The sequence below is a fragment of the Miniopterus schreibersii genome, assembly GCF_964146895.1.
Source record: "Miniopterus schreibersii genome assembly, chromosome: 13".
Classification (NCBI taxonomy): Eukaryota; Metazoa; Chordata; class Mammalia; order Chiroptera; family Miniopteridae; genus Miniopterus; species Miniopterus schreibersii.
The window spans coordinates 38,077,905-38,094,102 of record NC_138113.1 but is presented as its reverse complement, the minus strand read 5'-3'; the positions used below and the strand labels follow the sequence as shown (position 1 = coordinate 38,094,102).

At 44.1% G+C, this 16,198-nt stretch overlaps 1 protein-coding gene across 2 annotated transcripts in view; it reads right to left on the bottom strand.

The window, feature by feature from the left end:
• Positions 1–16,198, bottom strand: part of ARHGAP25 (Rho GTPase activating protein 25) — a 73,296-nt gene that overhangs the window by 19,005 nt on the left and 38,093 nt on the right. For both annotated transcript variants that reach the window (XM_081156917.1, XM_081156916.1), the window contains exons 3-4: positions 11,740–11,827; positions 7,987–8,103 (exon numbers count right to left, since the gene is read on the bottom strand). In XM_081156917.1, coding sequence (XP_081013043.1) covers positions 7,987–8,103; positions 11,740–11,827 — 205 coding nt within the window. The remainder of the gene's footprint in view (positions 1–7,986; positions 8,104–11,739; positions 11,828–16,198) is intronic.

Here is a 16,198-nt window from a genome sequence, read left to right as displayed (position 1 = left end):
ATCTCTAGCTTCATCATTTCTTTCTCTACCTCTCTCTCTCTCTTCTCTATCCCATTCAGTGCAACATCAAATGACAGTTCTCCCAGTGTCTTCTCCAATCTCACTGTCACCCTGCCTCCAGCACTCATGAATCACCCCTTCTCCTGTCGTCTTCCTCACAGGCAACAGCACTCAGTCAATCCAGCAATCAAGCCCCAGGCACTTTAACACTAGGTACCTGCACTCTACTAACCCAGTTAGCAAAAGTGTGCATGTTTGGGTGATCTGCAACACACGCTTTTCCTCCAGTTAGATCAGTACATTCTAAAATACACTTTAAACTATCTCTCTTCTCTATCCTTGCTGCTACTTTCAAAATTACTGTACTGGTTTCTTATGCAACTCTGTCTCATGCAAATTCCTTTCACTGGAATCCACAAATCATTCAGCAAATATAGACTGAGCATCTGCTGTGGGCCAGCCTCTTTGGTAGCTGGAAATTATGATAGAAAGAATGCAAAATGGTCTTTGCTCTTGGAAAATCTGGAGCGAATGCCTTTCCTCCTTCACCCCACCTAGAAACCTGACCTTACTTCAGCCTGAGTTCGGATGCCCTCACCTCAGAAGGACGTGATCACTCTCATCTGTGCTCATAGGGCTCCCTATATAGACCTCTATTCTATCACTGGTCATGATTTTTACAATGATTTATTTAAACATCTCTTTCACTGGTCTGTGGGTTCCTCAAAGGCCGACAGTCTGTCTGGCTCACCACCTATTTTTATCTCCTGGCACAGAGCCTGGCACGTGATGGATCAGTTCTCAATGAGCTGTTATTACCTGTGCCCCCCATTCCTCCTAAATGCACTCTGATCAGCATTTCTTCATATTTGTGCTTGTCATGATCAATGGCCTATTTTACATTTTTTAAATCCTGGGGTCACATTCTCTGTCTTCATATTAATTCCTCTATCAGCAGCATGTGACAGAGCAAATCATCCCTCCTTCCTGAGACACATTTTCACATGGCTTTTGGTCCACCACTCTCTCAGTTCTCCATTGATCTCACTGGCCACTCCTTCTCAGCCTTCTCTGATGATTCCTCCATTCTCTCTGTCCTTTAAATGTCTGAGTGTCCCAGGTTTTCCTATCCTCATCTGCACATACTCTGTAAGTCTCACAGCTTTAAATATCACCCTTATGGTGAAGACACTGACCTTTACATCTCTAGCCTACAAATCAGCCAAAGCTATTCTCTCCAACAAGACATAAGCGCTGCAGGACCAACAAAGTCCCTTCTTATGTGAAAGAAAAAGCACCCTTGTTTTCTTTAGTTTGTCTAGGTCAGTCTTCATCACTCTTCATCTTAGATCTTTTATTTGACGAGCTTGGTATAAACCATCTCTGGAACTACAGAGACCCAATCCTGAGTTCTACCTACCTCTGACTTCTGGGTCCTGATTGCCACCCTCTGATCCTGGGTGGACATGAAATAGCCTAGATATGGGGAAATAGATGAACTGAGACATCCCAATGAAACTAAGGAAGGGTCCAGTGAATGAGGAAGACAGAAGATGGGGGTGAGAGATGCTCAAAGATCATTCTTCACCCCAATGACACCAAGGGACAAAACTCAGGCTACCTCTTCTGTACCATGCCCTCCCACATGGCATCTGCTCCTTCAGTGAACTAGTGCTCGCCACTCTTTCTACCCTCTGCCAGCCACTCATTCACTTGGGACAGCTCATGGTGTTGGACCAGTCAACATTAACTGCGACATTTCTGTCTTAACAGATACAAATTTTAAATGATTAGCTAATTATAGTATGTCATAGAATAATTATTAACAAATTTGATTAGGCTAATTCTATGACAAACTGCTCTAGAAGTTTTCACATGTGTACTCATTCAGTCCTCATACGAAACATAGGAAGTAGGTATTACTGTTCCATTTTACAGATGAGAAAACCAAGACTCAGATTAGAAATTTGTCCAAGGTCATATTTGCCCCATGATTCTAAATTCAGTGATTTAATCCCTTCTCTTTAAAGTCAGTGCAATAAAATTGTCTAGGAGAAATTTCAGACACCATCAAGTCTCAAGGGGCAGGAAATAGAGGTGGAGAGCTGCCCAGTCTCTGCTCACAGCCCATCCTCCAGTCTTTACTTCTCAAGACCCTTCCCCAGTTTTGCTAAAACAAACAAACCAGGACGCTGGGTTGGTTTGGGGAAGTGAAAATGGAAGGATTCCCTGTCACCTCCATTCTAACCTGGTCCCTCCTTCATCATCACTCAAACACTCCTGGGTTCAGGACAAGCGCCCCTTCCTACCCCAGGTCACCAGGAGAGCCCCCCACAGCCCCTGTCCTGCTCCCTGCTGCACCCCCTCCCCACTGGCCCTGTCGGCCAAGCACTGGTACCTGCTCTCCATGGGCTCAGTTCCAGGAGCTTCCCCATCCCTGACAAGACAGGGAAGAAGAGAAGCTGGGCAAAGTATCTTTTAGTGGAAGAATTGAATCACAAAATAGAAAAGCAATACCTTTCTTTCGGAGCCTGTGGATTTTCTTCCTGAAATTCCAGCCAAAGAGCAGTGCCAGGGAGGGAAAGCCACAGCCCATCTCCCACTGCGGCATCCTGGGAGTACGAGGCAGGCAACGAGGCAGGCAACGGCGAGGAATCGCAGCCTCTGCTGGGCCAGCCTCAAGCCTTTCCTCCTCCCCAGCCTGGGAGTACCACCCTCTCTCGCTCTCAGACCAGCACATGCTTGTAAATACTGCTCGGTTCTGACTCCAGCACAGAAACTCTGGGATCTGCAGGCACCTGCCCCGGGCCCTCCCTTCCTCCTTCCCACACCACTTCCCCTCCCCACTCACCTTTACACACATGACTCTTGGCTTTTAAAGAGTGAACATAAAGCTGTCAGGGCCCACAATAAAAATAAGTGCCTCCTTTTACTTAGCAGCTAATTGTCAACTGCCATTCAAGGGATGCCACGGAGGTGGGTTAAAAAAAAAAAAAATCCCTCACGCAAGCCCTTACCAGCATTGCCCCATATATCAAAGCATCTGGCAGGAACACAGGATTTCACTTAGCGCTGATGAAGCCAGCCCACCCTTCTCTGGAAATGCTTTCACAGTTGCAGGTGGTTCGGTCGGCCTTCAGAGAGAGCAGTCTTAGAGGTGGCTTGCTGGATGAACTGAGATGATTTTCCCCCTCCCGTTGAGATGATTTAGCAAATAGTGCAGCAGCCCTACCAGGCAGGCCCAGGAGACTTGAAATGGACTCTTGGCATCACCGGGGTGGGAGATAGGGAGTGGGGGTGGGGGCTGTGGTGGGGGCTGCTGATGGGCAGGAGCAGGGAGGGCTGCCAACAAAGGCCCTGGGCAGTGTGATGCTGCCAAGTGTTCACCCCTCCATTCACTCCTAGGCCAGGAATAGAGGGTTCATCTTGGCCACCACACTCCCCTTCACGTTGAATTCACTCCCATATCCTGGCAAATGTTACCTCTAAAATGTTGCACAAACCTATTAGCGTCTCTCCATTTCCACCACCACCCTCTTCCGAGCTCCCTTAGAATGAAGACCAACCTCTTAAGGCCTTCTCCACTGTTACCACCTTCCCCTCAATGCAGAGCCTGTTCTTTCTGTCACAGGACCTTTGCACATGCTATGTCTCTGACTGAGGCACTTCCTCTTCCCCTTTCTCTGCCTAGGCAGGCTCTATTAGCCCTTCAGGTTTAAGCTTAATCATCACTAGCTCAGGGCTTCCCTGAATTTCTTGGCAAACATAATTTGCCCCCCACATGCTATCATGTGTTTTTCCTTTGTGGTGCTTAACAGAGTTGTAATTTTATGGTTTTCTTGGTTTTTAGTCTTTAATTAATTTCTGTGTCTTCTACTATACTGTGAGCTCCTTGAGAGAAAGGATTTAGTCTTTCTTTTTCTCTCCTCTCCTCCTCCTTTCTCTCTCTCTCTCTCTGTCTCCCTGTTGTACCCCTGGTGCTAGCACAAGTGCTTGGCATGGGACGCATGCTCAAGAAACATTTGTTGAGCAAGTGAATAAATTTGTATCTGTCTGCTGTTGGAATCTGGGGGCAGAAGAATGAGGGGATTAATGAAAATAAGTAAAAATCATCCCTCTTAATGTCCAGTTTAGCTAGAGAGAAAGAACCAGAGCACATGGAATAACAGTGAATCACGGAAACAGCACACTCTCACAAGCCACACTGTGCTACAGATTGTGAAATCATGCTCTGAAGGACACGGAGAACTTCAAAAATGAGAGGAAGCAAAGGAACCTAGGCACTTAACAATTCAATATTTATATATTCTATGCCTAGTGTTGGTAAACACACAAGACCCTTAACACATGGGACCTACCCCAGGGTCCTATAATCTGGTTGGGCTGAGCAGAGCTGCATACAATTTAGTGCAGTGTTTATGCACCCAGCAATGGCCTGAGAAGAACCTCAGATGGCCAGGCTCCAGAGGAAGAGGGCAGAACAGGTCCCAACTGAGTAACAATTTGCAATGTGAACTGCCTGTGCCCTGGGGATGGGACAGAGACCAGGTTTCAATGTGGGGCTCCAGGGAAGGGAGAGCCAGCCCTCTTACTAAAAGGGGGAGGAGTTTTGGAGAAAACTGGCAGCTGTGAGCCTGGGAACAAGTCGCTGGGAGTGGAGCTGTGATCCTCTCTCTTCCCTTTCTCCTACTTAAATTGGGAAAACCTGGAATTGTATCCAGACCTTCTGGGGAAGGGGCTGCTCTCCAAGGTGTGATAGCGTGACAGTAAGAAATACATATTTGGTCTTTGACTCCTTTCCTGGCACAGCGTTCCTAACACTCTCGGAATGTCCTATATGAGAGTTATAAAGGTATCTTTTATGTTTTGGAAAGCACCTAAGGGTGGGGGGCTAGTTGCCAGGAGAACTAACCATGTGATTAGAGGGTTGGAACTTTCAGTTCCACCTTTTAATCTCAGAAGTCAGAGGAGGAAAGAGGGCCTGGAGGTTGAGTCAATTGCTAATGGCCAGTGATTTAATCAATCGTACCTGTGTTATGAGGCCCCATAAAAACCCAAAAGGACAGGATTCAGAGAACTTCTGGGTTGGTGAACACATGGAGGTGTGAGAAGAGTGGAGCTCCTGGAGAGAGCATGGAAACTCCATGTCCCTTCCCCCTTCCCTAGCCCTATGCATCTCTTCCATCTGGCTATTTCGGAGTTATATCCTTTTATAATAACTGGCATCTAGTAAGTAAACTGGTTTCCTGAGTTCTATGAGCCACTCTAGCAAATTAATCAAATCCAGGGAGGAGGTCATTGGAACTTCCCGTCTATAGCCAGTCGTCCAGAAGCACAGGTGACAACCTGGACTTGTGATTGGCATCTGAAGTGCGTGCGTGATTGGGCTCAGTTCTGAGCCCTTACCTTGCGGGATCTGATGCTATCTGGGTAGGTAATGTCAGAACTGAGTTAGATCCTAGGACTCCCAGCTGGTGTCTATGACGTGTAAAAAACATCCACACACCCACATTGGAATTGGTTCCTGAATCAGATAAGGTGAGAGGAATGCTCAGGGCCAGCTACACGGCGGGAGGAGCCATGGGGAAGAAGTTGGACGAGCTGTGCAAACCATGTGGGGCATCTTTCCCATCAAGGGAGAAAGGGAGCCAGGAAGGGGATTGACGCAGAAAGAGGTCTTAGCTCTGCAGGACTGTCACTAGAGTGACTTCAAAACTTAAAGTTGGGATTCATTACCTGGGGTGTATAGATGGATGACAGGGGTTCGAAAATACCCTGCAGTTGAATTCAAAATCGTTTTGTCTGAACATATCCCTGGGAAGAGTATCCAAAGCTTTTATTGAATTCTTTAAGGGGCCTATGAACCCTAAAGAACTTCACTGAAGCTCATCATTAATGTGCTTGAAGAGAGATCATTCTAGAGAGAGCAACTCATTTACTGAATAATATTTTGCAGATAAGCTGGTAGTCATTTAATACAGAGGAGAGCCGAAGGGAGTAGAGCACAGTGCTGCTGTGGGAAGAGAGGATCATTCCTTCACCCATTCCTTTAATGAATATTTATTGAGCACCTACTCTGTCAGACAGTGTTTAGATTCTGGGATGCAGCACTGCCCAAAACAGAGGAAAAAACTCCTGCAAAGTAGATTGAAGCTTTCATTCTAGTGAAGGGAGACCAACTATAAACAAAACAAGTGAGTAAAATATTTCGCATGTTAGAAGAAGGCAAATGCCAAGCCGAAAAATGAAGCAGGAAAGGGGGAGAGGGAGGGCTGGCAGCAGGGTGGGGAAAGGGATCAATGTTAAATGAGTTAGTCAAGCGCAAGCTCACTGAGGAGATGTTTGAGCAAAGACTTGCAGAAAGCAAGAGACCAAACCCTAAAGCTCCCTGGAGAAAGAGAATCCTAGACAGAAGAAACAGCAAGTGCAAGGACCTTGAGTCAGAAACATTTCTAAGGTGTTTGGAGAAGAGCAAGGAGGCTGGTAAATTTGGGGTGAAATGAGCGTTGGAGAAGGTTCTGGAAAACGAGGTCAAAGGTAGTGGAGGGGGGCAGACCCTATGAGTCATTATAAGGTTTTGACTTTTCCTCGAGATAGAAAAGAAGCTATGGGACAGTGTTGAAGGAACCTGATATGACAGACAGGTCTAACAGGTTCGCTCTGGCTGCTCTGTTGAAAACAAACTAATTCAGACAAAACAGTGTGGCACCTCAGCCAGGATGGGAGCAGCGAAGGTCATGAGCAGTGGGCAGGCTCGGGGTGGAAGATGCCATAGAAAGCTTCACAAAGGCCTGCACTGAGGCGGCAGCGCTCTCAGAGACGTGCCAGTGGCTGAGGGCCTACGCCCCTGCCCAGCTCGCAGACCCAGGGCCTTTACAAGTGGAAGCGAGGGGCCTACAGAGGCGGGAGCCCCGGCGCCGCTCCGCCACAGCGGGGTCCCTTGGACACATTATTTACTTGTCCACGACCGAAGTTTCCTGACTTACAAACAGGAGGAACAAATGTCTGTCTTGCCCTGGAACCTCAGACTGAACGGTGCTGTCTTCAAATGCCTTCTCATCCTGAAATCTCTTATTTGGGTTCAGCGAGAGGCTTAAAGAACATCTGAAATGCCACATCAGAGCCAAAGCCTGCTCGCTGAATAAATAAATAGAGCTGCATTCTCCTTCCTCCTCCCTTGGACTTCCCCCTGCCTACAGGGCTTATGCTTGACTTGCTTCTCCGGGTGGTGGCCTTGGGGAGGGGGAGGGGGGAGCAGTCCCGTGTGGGGGAGGGAGACATTCCCACATGGATAAGGTCAGAGTGTGGCGGCTTAGGGTGGCGAGGCCGCGCCGAGCAGCACGTGGGACACAGACGCTGCTACAGCACACGGGCGGTATTTTGACTCACAGCAGGTACATGATTAGGCAACACCCGCTGTCCTTGCCAATGCGGGCAGCCTAAGGTGCCGGGCTGGGGAAAACAGAAGACATCAACCATTTCCCAATCCAGGGCAACGAGGAAGGTCACAGCTAAGTTTATTTGGGCTGGAGGCATATAATAGAGCTTTAGTAAATAAAAGCCTCATCTCAGACTGATTAGTACCGTAAAAACTATTGTGTTTGGGACTTGGGAAATGGTTAATGAAACTATGCTACTCTTTTTTTTAAACGTAATAGGTTGCCACTGTTCAGGATGACTAAGACAGGCACTCTTGATTTTGGCCGTCCCATCCAAGTCACTTCTTTTCTTGTAGCCCCCATTGGGCAGGTCACAGGCCACAGAACTGCCTCCCTGCCCCAGATCCTGGGTTCACCAGTGGACTCCAGACAGCGGCTGAGATCACCTGGGGAGGGGAGCTAGAGGCTTGGCAATGAGCATGGCCTCAGAGTTGTCCTCTGGTCTTCTTTGAACACTGTTCAAGGAAAGATCATGTCTAGAGCTACTTCCTTCCCATCCCTGAGATGGTACAGACACCTGTCCAGAAAAGAATGCTGTGGTCCTTACCTCCAGAGGGTGTGCCAGCGACTCTCCTAAGGAATTTAACCCACTCCTCCATCTCCGCCTGGGAGCTGGCCATGAGGACGTAGGAGTCCTGTCCAGTGCGACACTGGTCCCATGAGGCTAGAGAAAGAAGTAACACTAATGAAGGTCGTAGAGTGGTAAGGGGCTGGAGCAGGCGGAAGCAAAGAGAAGCTGAACCTGAGTGGCTTCCTTGGTTCAATTAAACAGCAAGTCAAACAACCCCAAAAGATGATCTACTTATCCTCAGTGGCACCGAATATCTGAGCACCCTTATTGTTTTTGCTGAAGCTCTAATTCTATGGACAAACCATTGACCACAGTGGTTTGCAATAGGGATGACTTGGGCTGAGAGTTGCTCCTGTGGAGGACAGAAGCCATTTGCTACCAAAAAGGAAGAGGGAGCTCATGGGGCGGTTTCAGTATTAGAGGAGACAGGACTGGCTCATACAGTGCGAAAACTGCAATTCATCATGCCAAGCATAGATACTTTCCTAAGCTACCCTTGAACACAGTTGTGGGGGTGGGGAAAGGAACAGCAACTCAGGGGGGAGGGAAATAAACGTGTGTGTGCCTTTCTCATGAAATCGAAGCTTCCTTTTCAAGATTACTGCTCCCCTGCTTGCATAAGACATTGCAAATGGTAGGTTCTCAATACACATTTAACGGACAAATGAAGTTTGTTAGGACTTTCTTTACCATTTTAGTTTCAAACTCATGATTATAAATGGATATATGTAGGGTTTCCTGAATTGGTTTTCTCAAATGGACAAAAGGGTGGAGAAAATAATAGGGGGTTGGGCTGGGGGGTAGGGGAAGAGACCAAGAGAAAGAATGAGAGAAAGTGACAACAGAGATAAATAGGGAGGGAGGAGAGCATCAAACATGGGTCTTAGGAAGGGCAAGAAAATAATAGCAACTCCCTTTCAATTACAGGATACTATTATTAAATTTCAAAGCACCTTTGTAGACATGAGCCCATTCTTCTCTCAATGTCAGGGCATTTCCCTCAGAGAGAGAGCCTGTTTTAGCACCACATTTGTGCTCAGACCTATATTTTTTTGCAGGAAAGCAAAAGACTTTCAAATTCCCACTGGTTGTCTCTTGACCCTATCTTAATGTCACCAAGCCTCATCTTTTTTACCTCTTGTAATGACCTCACCCTGAATCTCTCTTCTCACTGGGTTCATCAGCTGTTCTAACCAGAAGTGTCAGTCCACAGAAGCCCTGGCTATTCAGGAACATCCTGAGATGTGGGTGTTTCTAAAAGTAGAATGGGAAGTAAAAAGTTCTCAAGGCGAAACTGAAACATTCCATAGAAATCACAATCTCCCTTTGCTCTAGTATCACTTCCACTCTACAGATAATGTAACCTAAGCCCAGAAATGCAAAGGCACCTGCTCATTGGTACCCAGTAAGTTGTTGCCAAACTCAGGGCAAGGCTACTGGTCTCCTTTCTTCCAAAAAGAATTTCTACTTGCTCCAATTTGACTTTCGCTAAAATTCATCTGGTGTCCTTCCCCACTATGCCTACACTTCAATCTGCTCTGTTGTTAAGAACATGCCTTTTCAGTTTACCCTGATTCCTGAGAGATCCTTAATTAGGTCATGACAACCCCATTGAGAAACATCCAACTCTCAAGATGTTTCTGAGTGGCCAAAGCTTCCATGGAGTCACCCTTCTGGTCAGAAGATCTGATGAACCAATGATGAGATAGATTCAAAACTGGGCCATCCCACTGAGTGAAGAAGGTGAGGCACAGTGATATTAATACAGGTTCAAAAAACCAAAATCAAAGGAAATTGGAAAATCTTTCGTTGCCCTATAAAAAAAAAATGTTTGGTCACATTGAAGTGCTAGGATGGGCTCTCTTTGGGGGAAATTGACTAACATTAATACAAGACCCATGAATAGAAACTCTGCCTTTAGGAACATACTTTCTCTGACTTAGGCAGATTGTTCAACATGTGTCTCATTAGGCTGTTTCCCTTGTTAGAAATGAGCTCCCTTCTTTTCTGCCCCTGCCTAAGGAACTCCTATATCCATTTTTACCTAGCTCAAATGTCATCTTCTTTAGGGACCATTTCTTAATATAGTCTCTCCCCATAGCAAATTAAGCTAAAGTCCCTATTCTAAATCCCTTAACATCCTACCCTTACCTCTCTCACAGCAGTAGCTAAATTATCGTGAACATTGGCTTCCTTATAGTTAATATCTAGGTAATTACTTAATATGTCCCAAACTAAAGCCCCAATCTTCCCCTCAAAGCTTACTAGATGCACAAATCTCAGCAAATGCATCCTTCCCATTGTTTAGGTAAAAACCTTGCAGGCAACCTTGACTTCTCTTCCCCACATCCCATCCATCAACAAATGAAGTCCTCTCTACCTTCAAAATGTATCCAGAAATGATTATTTCTCACCCCTTCACTGTTCCCATCCCTGACTTGGATAATTGCAATGGTCTCTTCACTGGTGTCCCTGCTCTGCCCTTGTCCCTTTTCATTCTCAACTCAAAAGAGTTTTAAAACATAAGTCAGATCATGCCACTTCTTTGTTCAAAATTTCCCAATTCTTATAGCATAAAAACCAAACTTTTTACAATTGCCTGCAAGTGCCTGTGAAATCTGTGCTCAACTCTGACTGAATCTCCTGCTCTTCTTTCCTGTCATCATTCCACTGTAACCACATTGGTTTCTTTGATGTTTCCTGAACATGTGAAGTAGGCTCAGAGACTTTGCACTGACTGTTGCCCTTCCTAGAATGCCCTTCCTTCAGATGTGCATGCACTTGATTCACTCCTTGAGCTCCTTCAGATCGCTCCTCAAAGGTCATCTTCTCAATGATGCCTACTCTGCCTACTTTATTTAAAATGACAAATAAACCACTGCCATCCCCACCTCAACCAGCACTTCCTCTTTCTTTGCTTAATTTTTTTCCATCACAAAAACTATACAATTTACTCACTTATTTGTGTTTTATTTTGTTTTGTTTTTGCCAGTCTCCTCCCACGTAGGCTGTATGCAGGCTATTTTGTGCCTGGCTCATAGCAGGTGCTCAGTAAATTTGTTGAATAAGTGAATAACATAGAATAAGATGGTATGAGAATTCAAGGCAACATATGCAACAGAAGGAATAACCTCCTTATCCCTGGTGATTCCCTTTGGGTGGGAGAACAGACAGTTTTTCTGCTAGAGGTAAGTAGGGAGAGGAAAGCTTGTCCTAAATTTTTGCCTGTCCCAAATGCATTCGAGAAAGGTAAAGTGACTCCTGACTGGGAAAAGCACCTTCCAGTGTTCAATAGGTGAGTTACTGCGCCTGGCACATGCTAAGTGCTCAGTAAGTCGGAGCTCTCATTTCTTGTTAGGTCACACTGAACCACAGGAGATTCCTGTCGACCACTTTCCATCTACCAAAATGGCAATTTCACATGGTTCAGTTTCAAGTTTAACCATTAATTTTAATGTCCCACTCACCTCCTAGACTGAACTTCTTTTAGTGAGCAGAGTCCCAGTGCCTAGTGGAACACCTGGCTCCAAGCCTATGCTCATGAAATGTGTTCAGAGTTGAACTGAATACGCACCCACTTAGTTCACTTGCTAATTATTGAACTAGTATAGGTTCACTGACTATATACAGAACTGCTATGCATTCTTATTGGGTCGGTTGGTTAGTTGTTGACAGACACATTGGATATGTATTCTGTAATACGCCTCTATCCCACCTTTTGTCGCTTACCTGGAATGACTTCAAAGACAAACTTCCCCGCTTCTTCTGGGTTTGTGGCAATCTCCTTGACTGTACTTCCTGGTAGATACATACAACCCTGAAAGATTAAAAAGTCAGGTCTTTAAGATGAGCGGCAATTTTATCACCTGTTAGCTGACAATAAGTTGGAAGACAGAATACTGATGGGATGCAGAAGAACATGGAAAACTACCTTTGAATGGGGTCCTTCTGCTGCTCAGGCCTCAGTCAAATTAAGTGGTAACCATCTGAGGGCAAGCTAGGACAAGGTCCTGACAGGAGAATGAGCTGAAGAGGCATCATCACCAACACTTGCTTCTTCCCCCTTTTCCAAGGACCCAACTTCCTGGCCAAACCAGACACCAGAACTTTGTGAAGGCAATGCTGAAACTGGGTGGACCCCACTCCTTGGTGGGCTGCAGGAGGGGGCGCTGAGGACTGAACCACAGGCAGCCATCCAAAGAGATGGAGTCTGCCCCCTTGCTAAGCACCTTGAATATATTATTCATGTAGTCCTTCCAGCAATCCTCCAAGCAGGGTATGATTAGGTCCATTTATAAGGCAGAAAACTGAGGATCAGAAAGGTTCTGTCATTTGCCCAGTGTCTCAGAGCTAGTAAGTGGCAGAACAGTAATTCATCTAGAAGCGAGTTCAAAGCCACTTATATACAAATATGTTATTAGGAAACAAGTCACTTCCACCGTGTGTATGCTCGACGCTTTACCATTCGCAGTGCACTGTCACATGCCTGTCTCATCAGATCCTCACAATGGCTCCCATCAAGAGCACAGCAAGATGTGCCACTTCTACTCTGCAGTGAGGAAACCAACACTTTGAAAGTCTAAATGACCGCACAAAGGGACACAGTGAATATGTCTTAGAGTTCACAGCTCATAATTTACACCTCACTTGCTGTGGGGGGCAGCATGCCTGACTCTGAGCTGAGTAGACGTGCGTGTCTTTATTCCAGAACCACGTGTGGGCGACGAGGACAGGCAACGGGGAAGCTGTGAAGGCAAGTCTGAAGGAACTCTCAGGTTGGCTCAGGAGCCTGAAAGAATAAATGGGTTTTGAGTGTCTAGAAATTAAAATGTCTAAGATTAAATGAGAAAGTAGATGAAAAGGAAGAAGAAACGGAGGAAGAGGGAGGAGAAGAGGGGGGAAAGTTGTCTGTAAAAGGGAATTCTGCATTTTTTTTACATTTCTCTAAGTTTATTACTTAAAAATAACCTCCACCTACATGATCCTCACCATCTTGAAATAGCAATGGCCACAGAAGAAAATGCCCCTGAGGTTGTGCTGCTGGGCCGCTTTGGGTGAGGTACGGCACCAAAATAAAAGCCACGTCGTTTTTAGATAGAAGGGAGCACTGCCTGGTAGGAAGGGAAAAACAGGGGTACCTGCCTCTCCCAAGTGCCTCTCTAAACTACTGATACCCCAAATCATGTCGTCCAAAAGCAGTAAAAATAAAATAACAAATATATAAATACCATTTACTGAGCAATTACTGGGTGACAGGCTCTTTGCGAAATGCCCTGAATATATCACATCTCATCTTCAGAAGAGCTCTGTGAGGGGTGGCTGATATTCTCCTCATTGGCGAGATGAGAAAGTACGGCTCCGAGAGGTTAGTTAGCCGATCCAAGATCACAAAGCTAGTTAACAGGAGAGCTGTCATTTAAACCTTGGTCAGTGGGATTCCGGGATTACAAGTAAGGCTGTACTTACAGGTCCCACTTACTCGCTGGAAGAAGTAATGATCAGAGTTAAACTAAATCACACCAAGACACAAAGGAAGAATTGCAAGCCGTTTCCTCATATTGAGCAGGACAGCCTTGAACAAGAGAGGAAGAGTAGAAAATAGTGAAAAAGACATTAGTGGGGTGGGGGTGGGGTGGGAACAGTGCTGGGGAAGTTAAGTATTGTCCAGGAAAAGGAAGGACCTAAGTTACTCACGGCTGCTTTTGCCTACTTGGCAAGCTGATTGGGGTAAACTCTGTACAGAGATGGAAGGAAGGAGAAGTTTATACCAGAGGCCGCAAACCCTATAGCAATGATGCTGGGGAGAGAGGTATGTTAGTGGTTTGCCAGAACCCACTTACGTTGGCTTAAAAGTGTTGCATTTTCAGGAACTCTGTGAACCAACTGTGAAACACAGCCATTACTAAAAGCTGAATTACAGAAACTTACAATGAAATATTTTCTACTAAAAATAAAGGGAATTATACTAAGAATTCATCGCTTTCTAATTATTTCCTATATTGAACCGTGATTTTTCTTCCTGTGGTTAGTCAGACTTAATCTGTGTGGTAGAAATTCTGTATAATGTTGTGCTACTGCGCATCTCTTCTCAACTCTGTGTCAGTGACGTCATGTTAGTAGCTTGAATCAGCCATGGTCGGAGTATTTACACCACAGAAACTGGCAAATACTGCATCCGAATGTTCTGCCCCCCACCAGGACATTTACCGGCGCACCACTGATAGACAGACACCTGGGCAACTTCACAGAAAGCAGGAAACGATGCCATGGGACAACTAGGCCAGAATTATGGAAAACTATCATTGTAGCCGAAACTTGAGGGCAAATTGCTGAGATTCTGTTTTAAACAACTTCCCTGACAAGAAACCTTTTGGAATGAGTTATATAAAATTAGGTCATAGAGTTACATGCTTTATGCTGTGAGAGCTAGACAGACTTTTCTGAGAACTTAAAGAAAAACATGCACAGGCTGCCTTTTGTCAAGCGTAGAGGTTCCTAAAAGTGGATACACAAGAGTCCATCCTTAGCGATCCATAACTAATGTAATCGTTCTACTTTGTTGGACATTAGGTCCAATGTTTCTCACTATCAATAGCACTGAATATATTATTTCTCTTGGATAGGTTCTTAAAACCAGAATGATTGGGGGTGAGATTGTTTTGGCTCTTGGAAATCTGGCCAAATTGCTCTGTATAAAGATTGCACCAACTTACAGACACATCATCAGTACATTTGAAGGTCTTTTCATCTGACTGCTCTTAGATTTTAGGGGTATCTCCCATTTCTGAGTTTTTAGGGGTCAGTGTGCATGTGTTATTTTTAAATTTACAGTGAATTTACATTTTTGTCAGAAATATTAGAAAGTAAACCTAAAAGAGGAAGATAAAAATTATGTGTAACTCTCGTATTTAGAGAATAACCACAGTTGACACTTCTGTGTATTTCTTCCCAAGACTTTTCCCATAAATAGATTCAGAATTTTTTTTCCCCTCAAGAATGAGATTAATATACACATCACCATTTGTTTTAAATGGCCTTCCCCCCCCAAAAAAAAAATTATATTATGGGTTTGCATTTTTAAAAGTCATATTCCCCTCCAGAAAGGTCGTATGGATTTTCATTTCCACCAGCTGTGCATGAGAATTTCTGTTCCCTACGATACTGAAATGAGTAGAAAATCTGCCAATTTGATAAAGCAACAGTGGTATCTCATTGGCTTACATTGCATGTTTTTAATTATTACTAAGATTGAACTTATTTTATATGCTTTTTGGCTATTACATTTTTGGGGAAATTACCCATTTGGGTCATTTGCTCGTTTTTTTATTGAGCTGTTTCTTATAGGCTTATACTTTAAATATTAAGACTATTTGTTTGCTATATGTTTGCTATAAACAATTTTTCCTGTTTATTATTTGTCTTTTCACTTTATTATGTTGGTTCTTAAGGTACAGACATTTTAATTTATGCAATTAAATTTGTTTTCCTGGCCCTGCCTTTGTTGTTATGCTTATAAAACACTTGCCTCCCAAAGATTATGAGGATAACTACATTTTCTTTTAGGGTTTTTATTAACTCATTTTTTACATTTAAGTCTTTAATCCATACAGAATCATGAATGGTGCTATACCTTTACTTTTTCCAAAGAATTTAGCTCATGTCTGTAACTTTCATTTTATCTTAGATATTTGCAATGTCTGTGAATCCCAGAACAATGTTAAATGATAGCATAATAAAAACACTCTATTTTGAATAGATTTTTCTTTATCTTAATGAAACGACCATGGATATATGAAAAGTCTACAAGGATATCCTTTTAATTCTTGTTTGTAATAATAATATAGAAACATCAGCTCAACTTCTCAACTAATTTCCAGTAGAAAATTAGTTAAATGAATTATAAAATGTCCATACAATAGATTATTTCACCACCATTAAGAATTACATTGTAGAAGAATATTTATACATTGGAAAATATTCACAACATATTGTTAATCTTTTAATTAAAGAATATTATTATACTAATTTTGCTTTTAGAATAGACAAGTTTCTAAGTGTATATATATAGAAGAAACTTGAAGAAGTGAGGGTTTGGGTGGCTATTTTTGTTGATGGGATAATTTTTATTTCCTACTCTGTGCTTTTCCACATCTTATAAATTTTCCACCATGTACACATATAGCTTTTG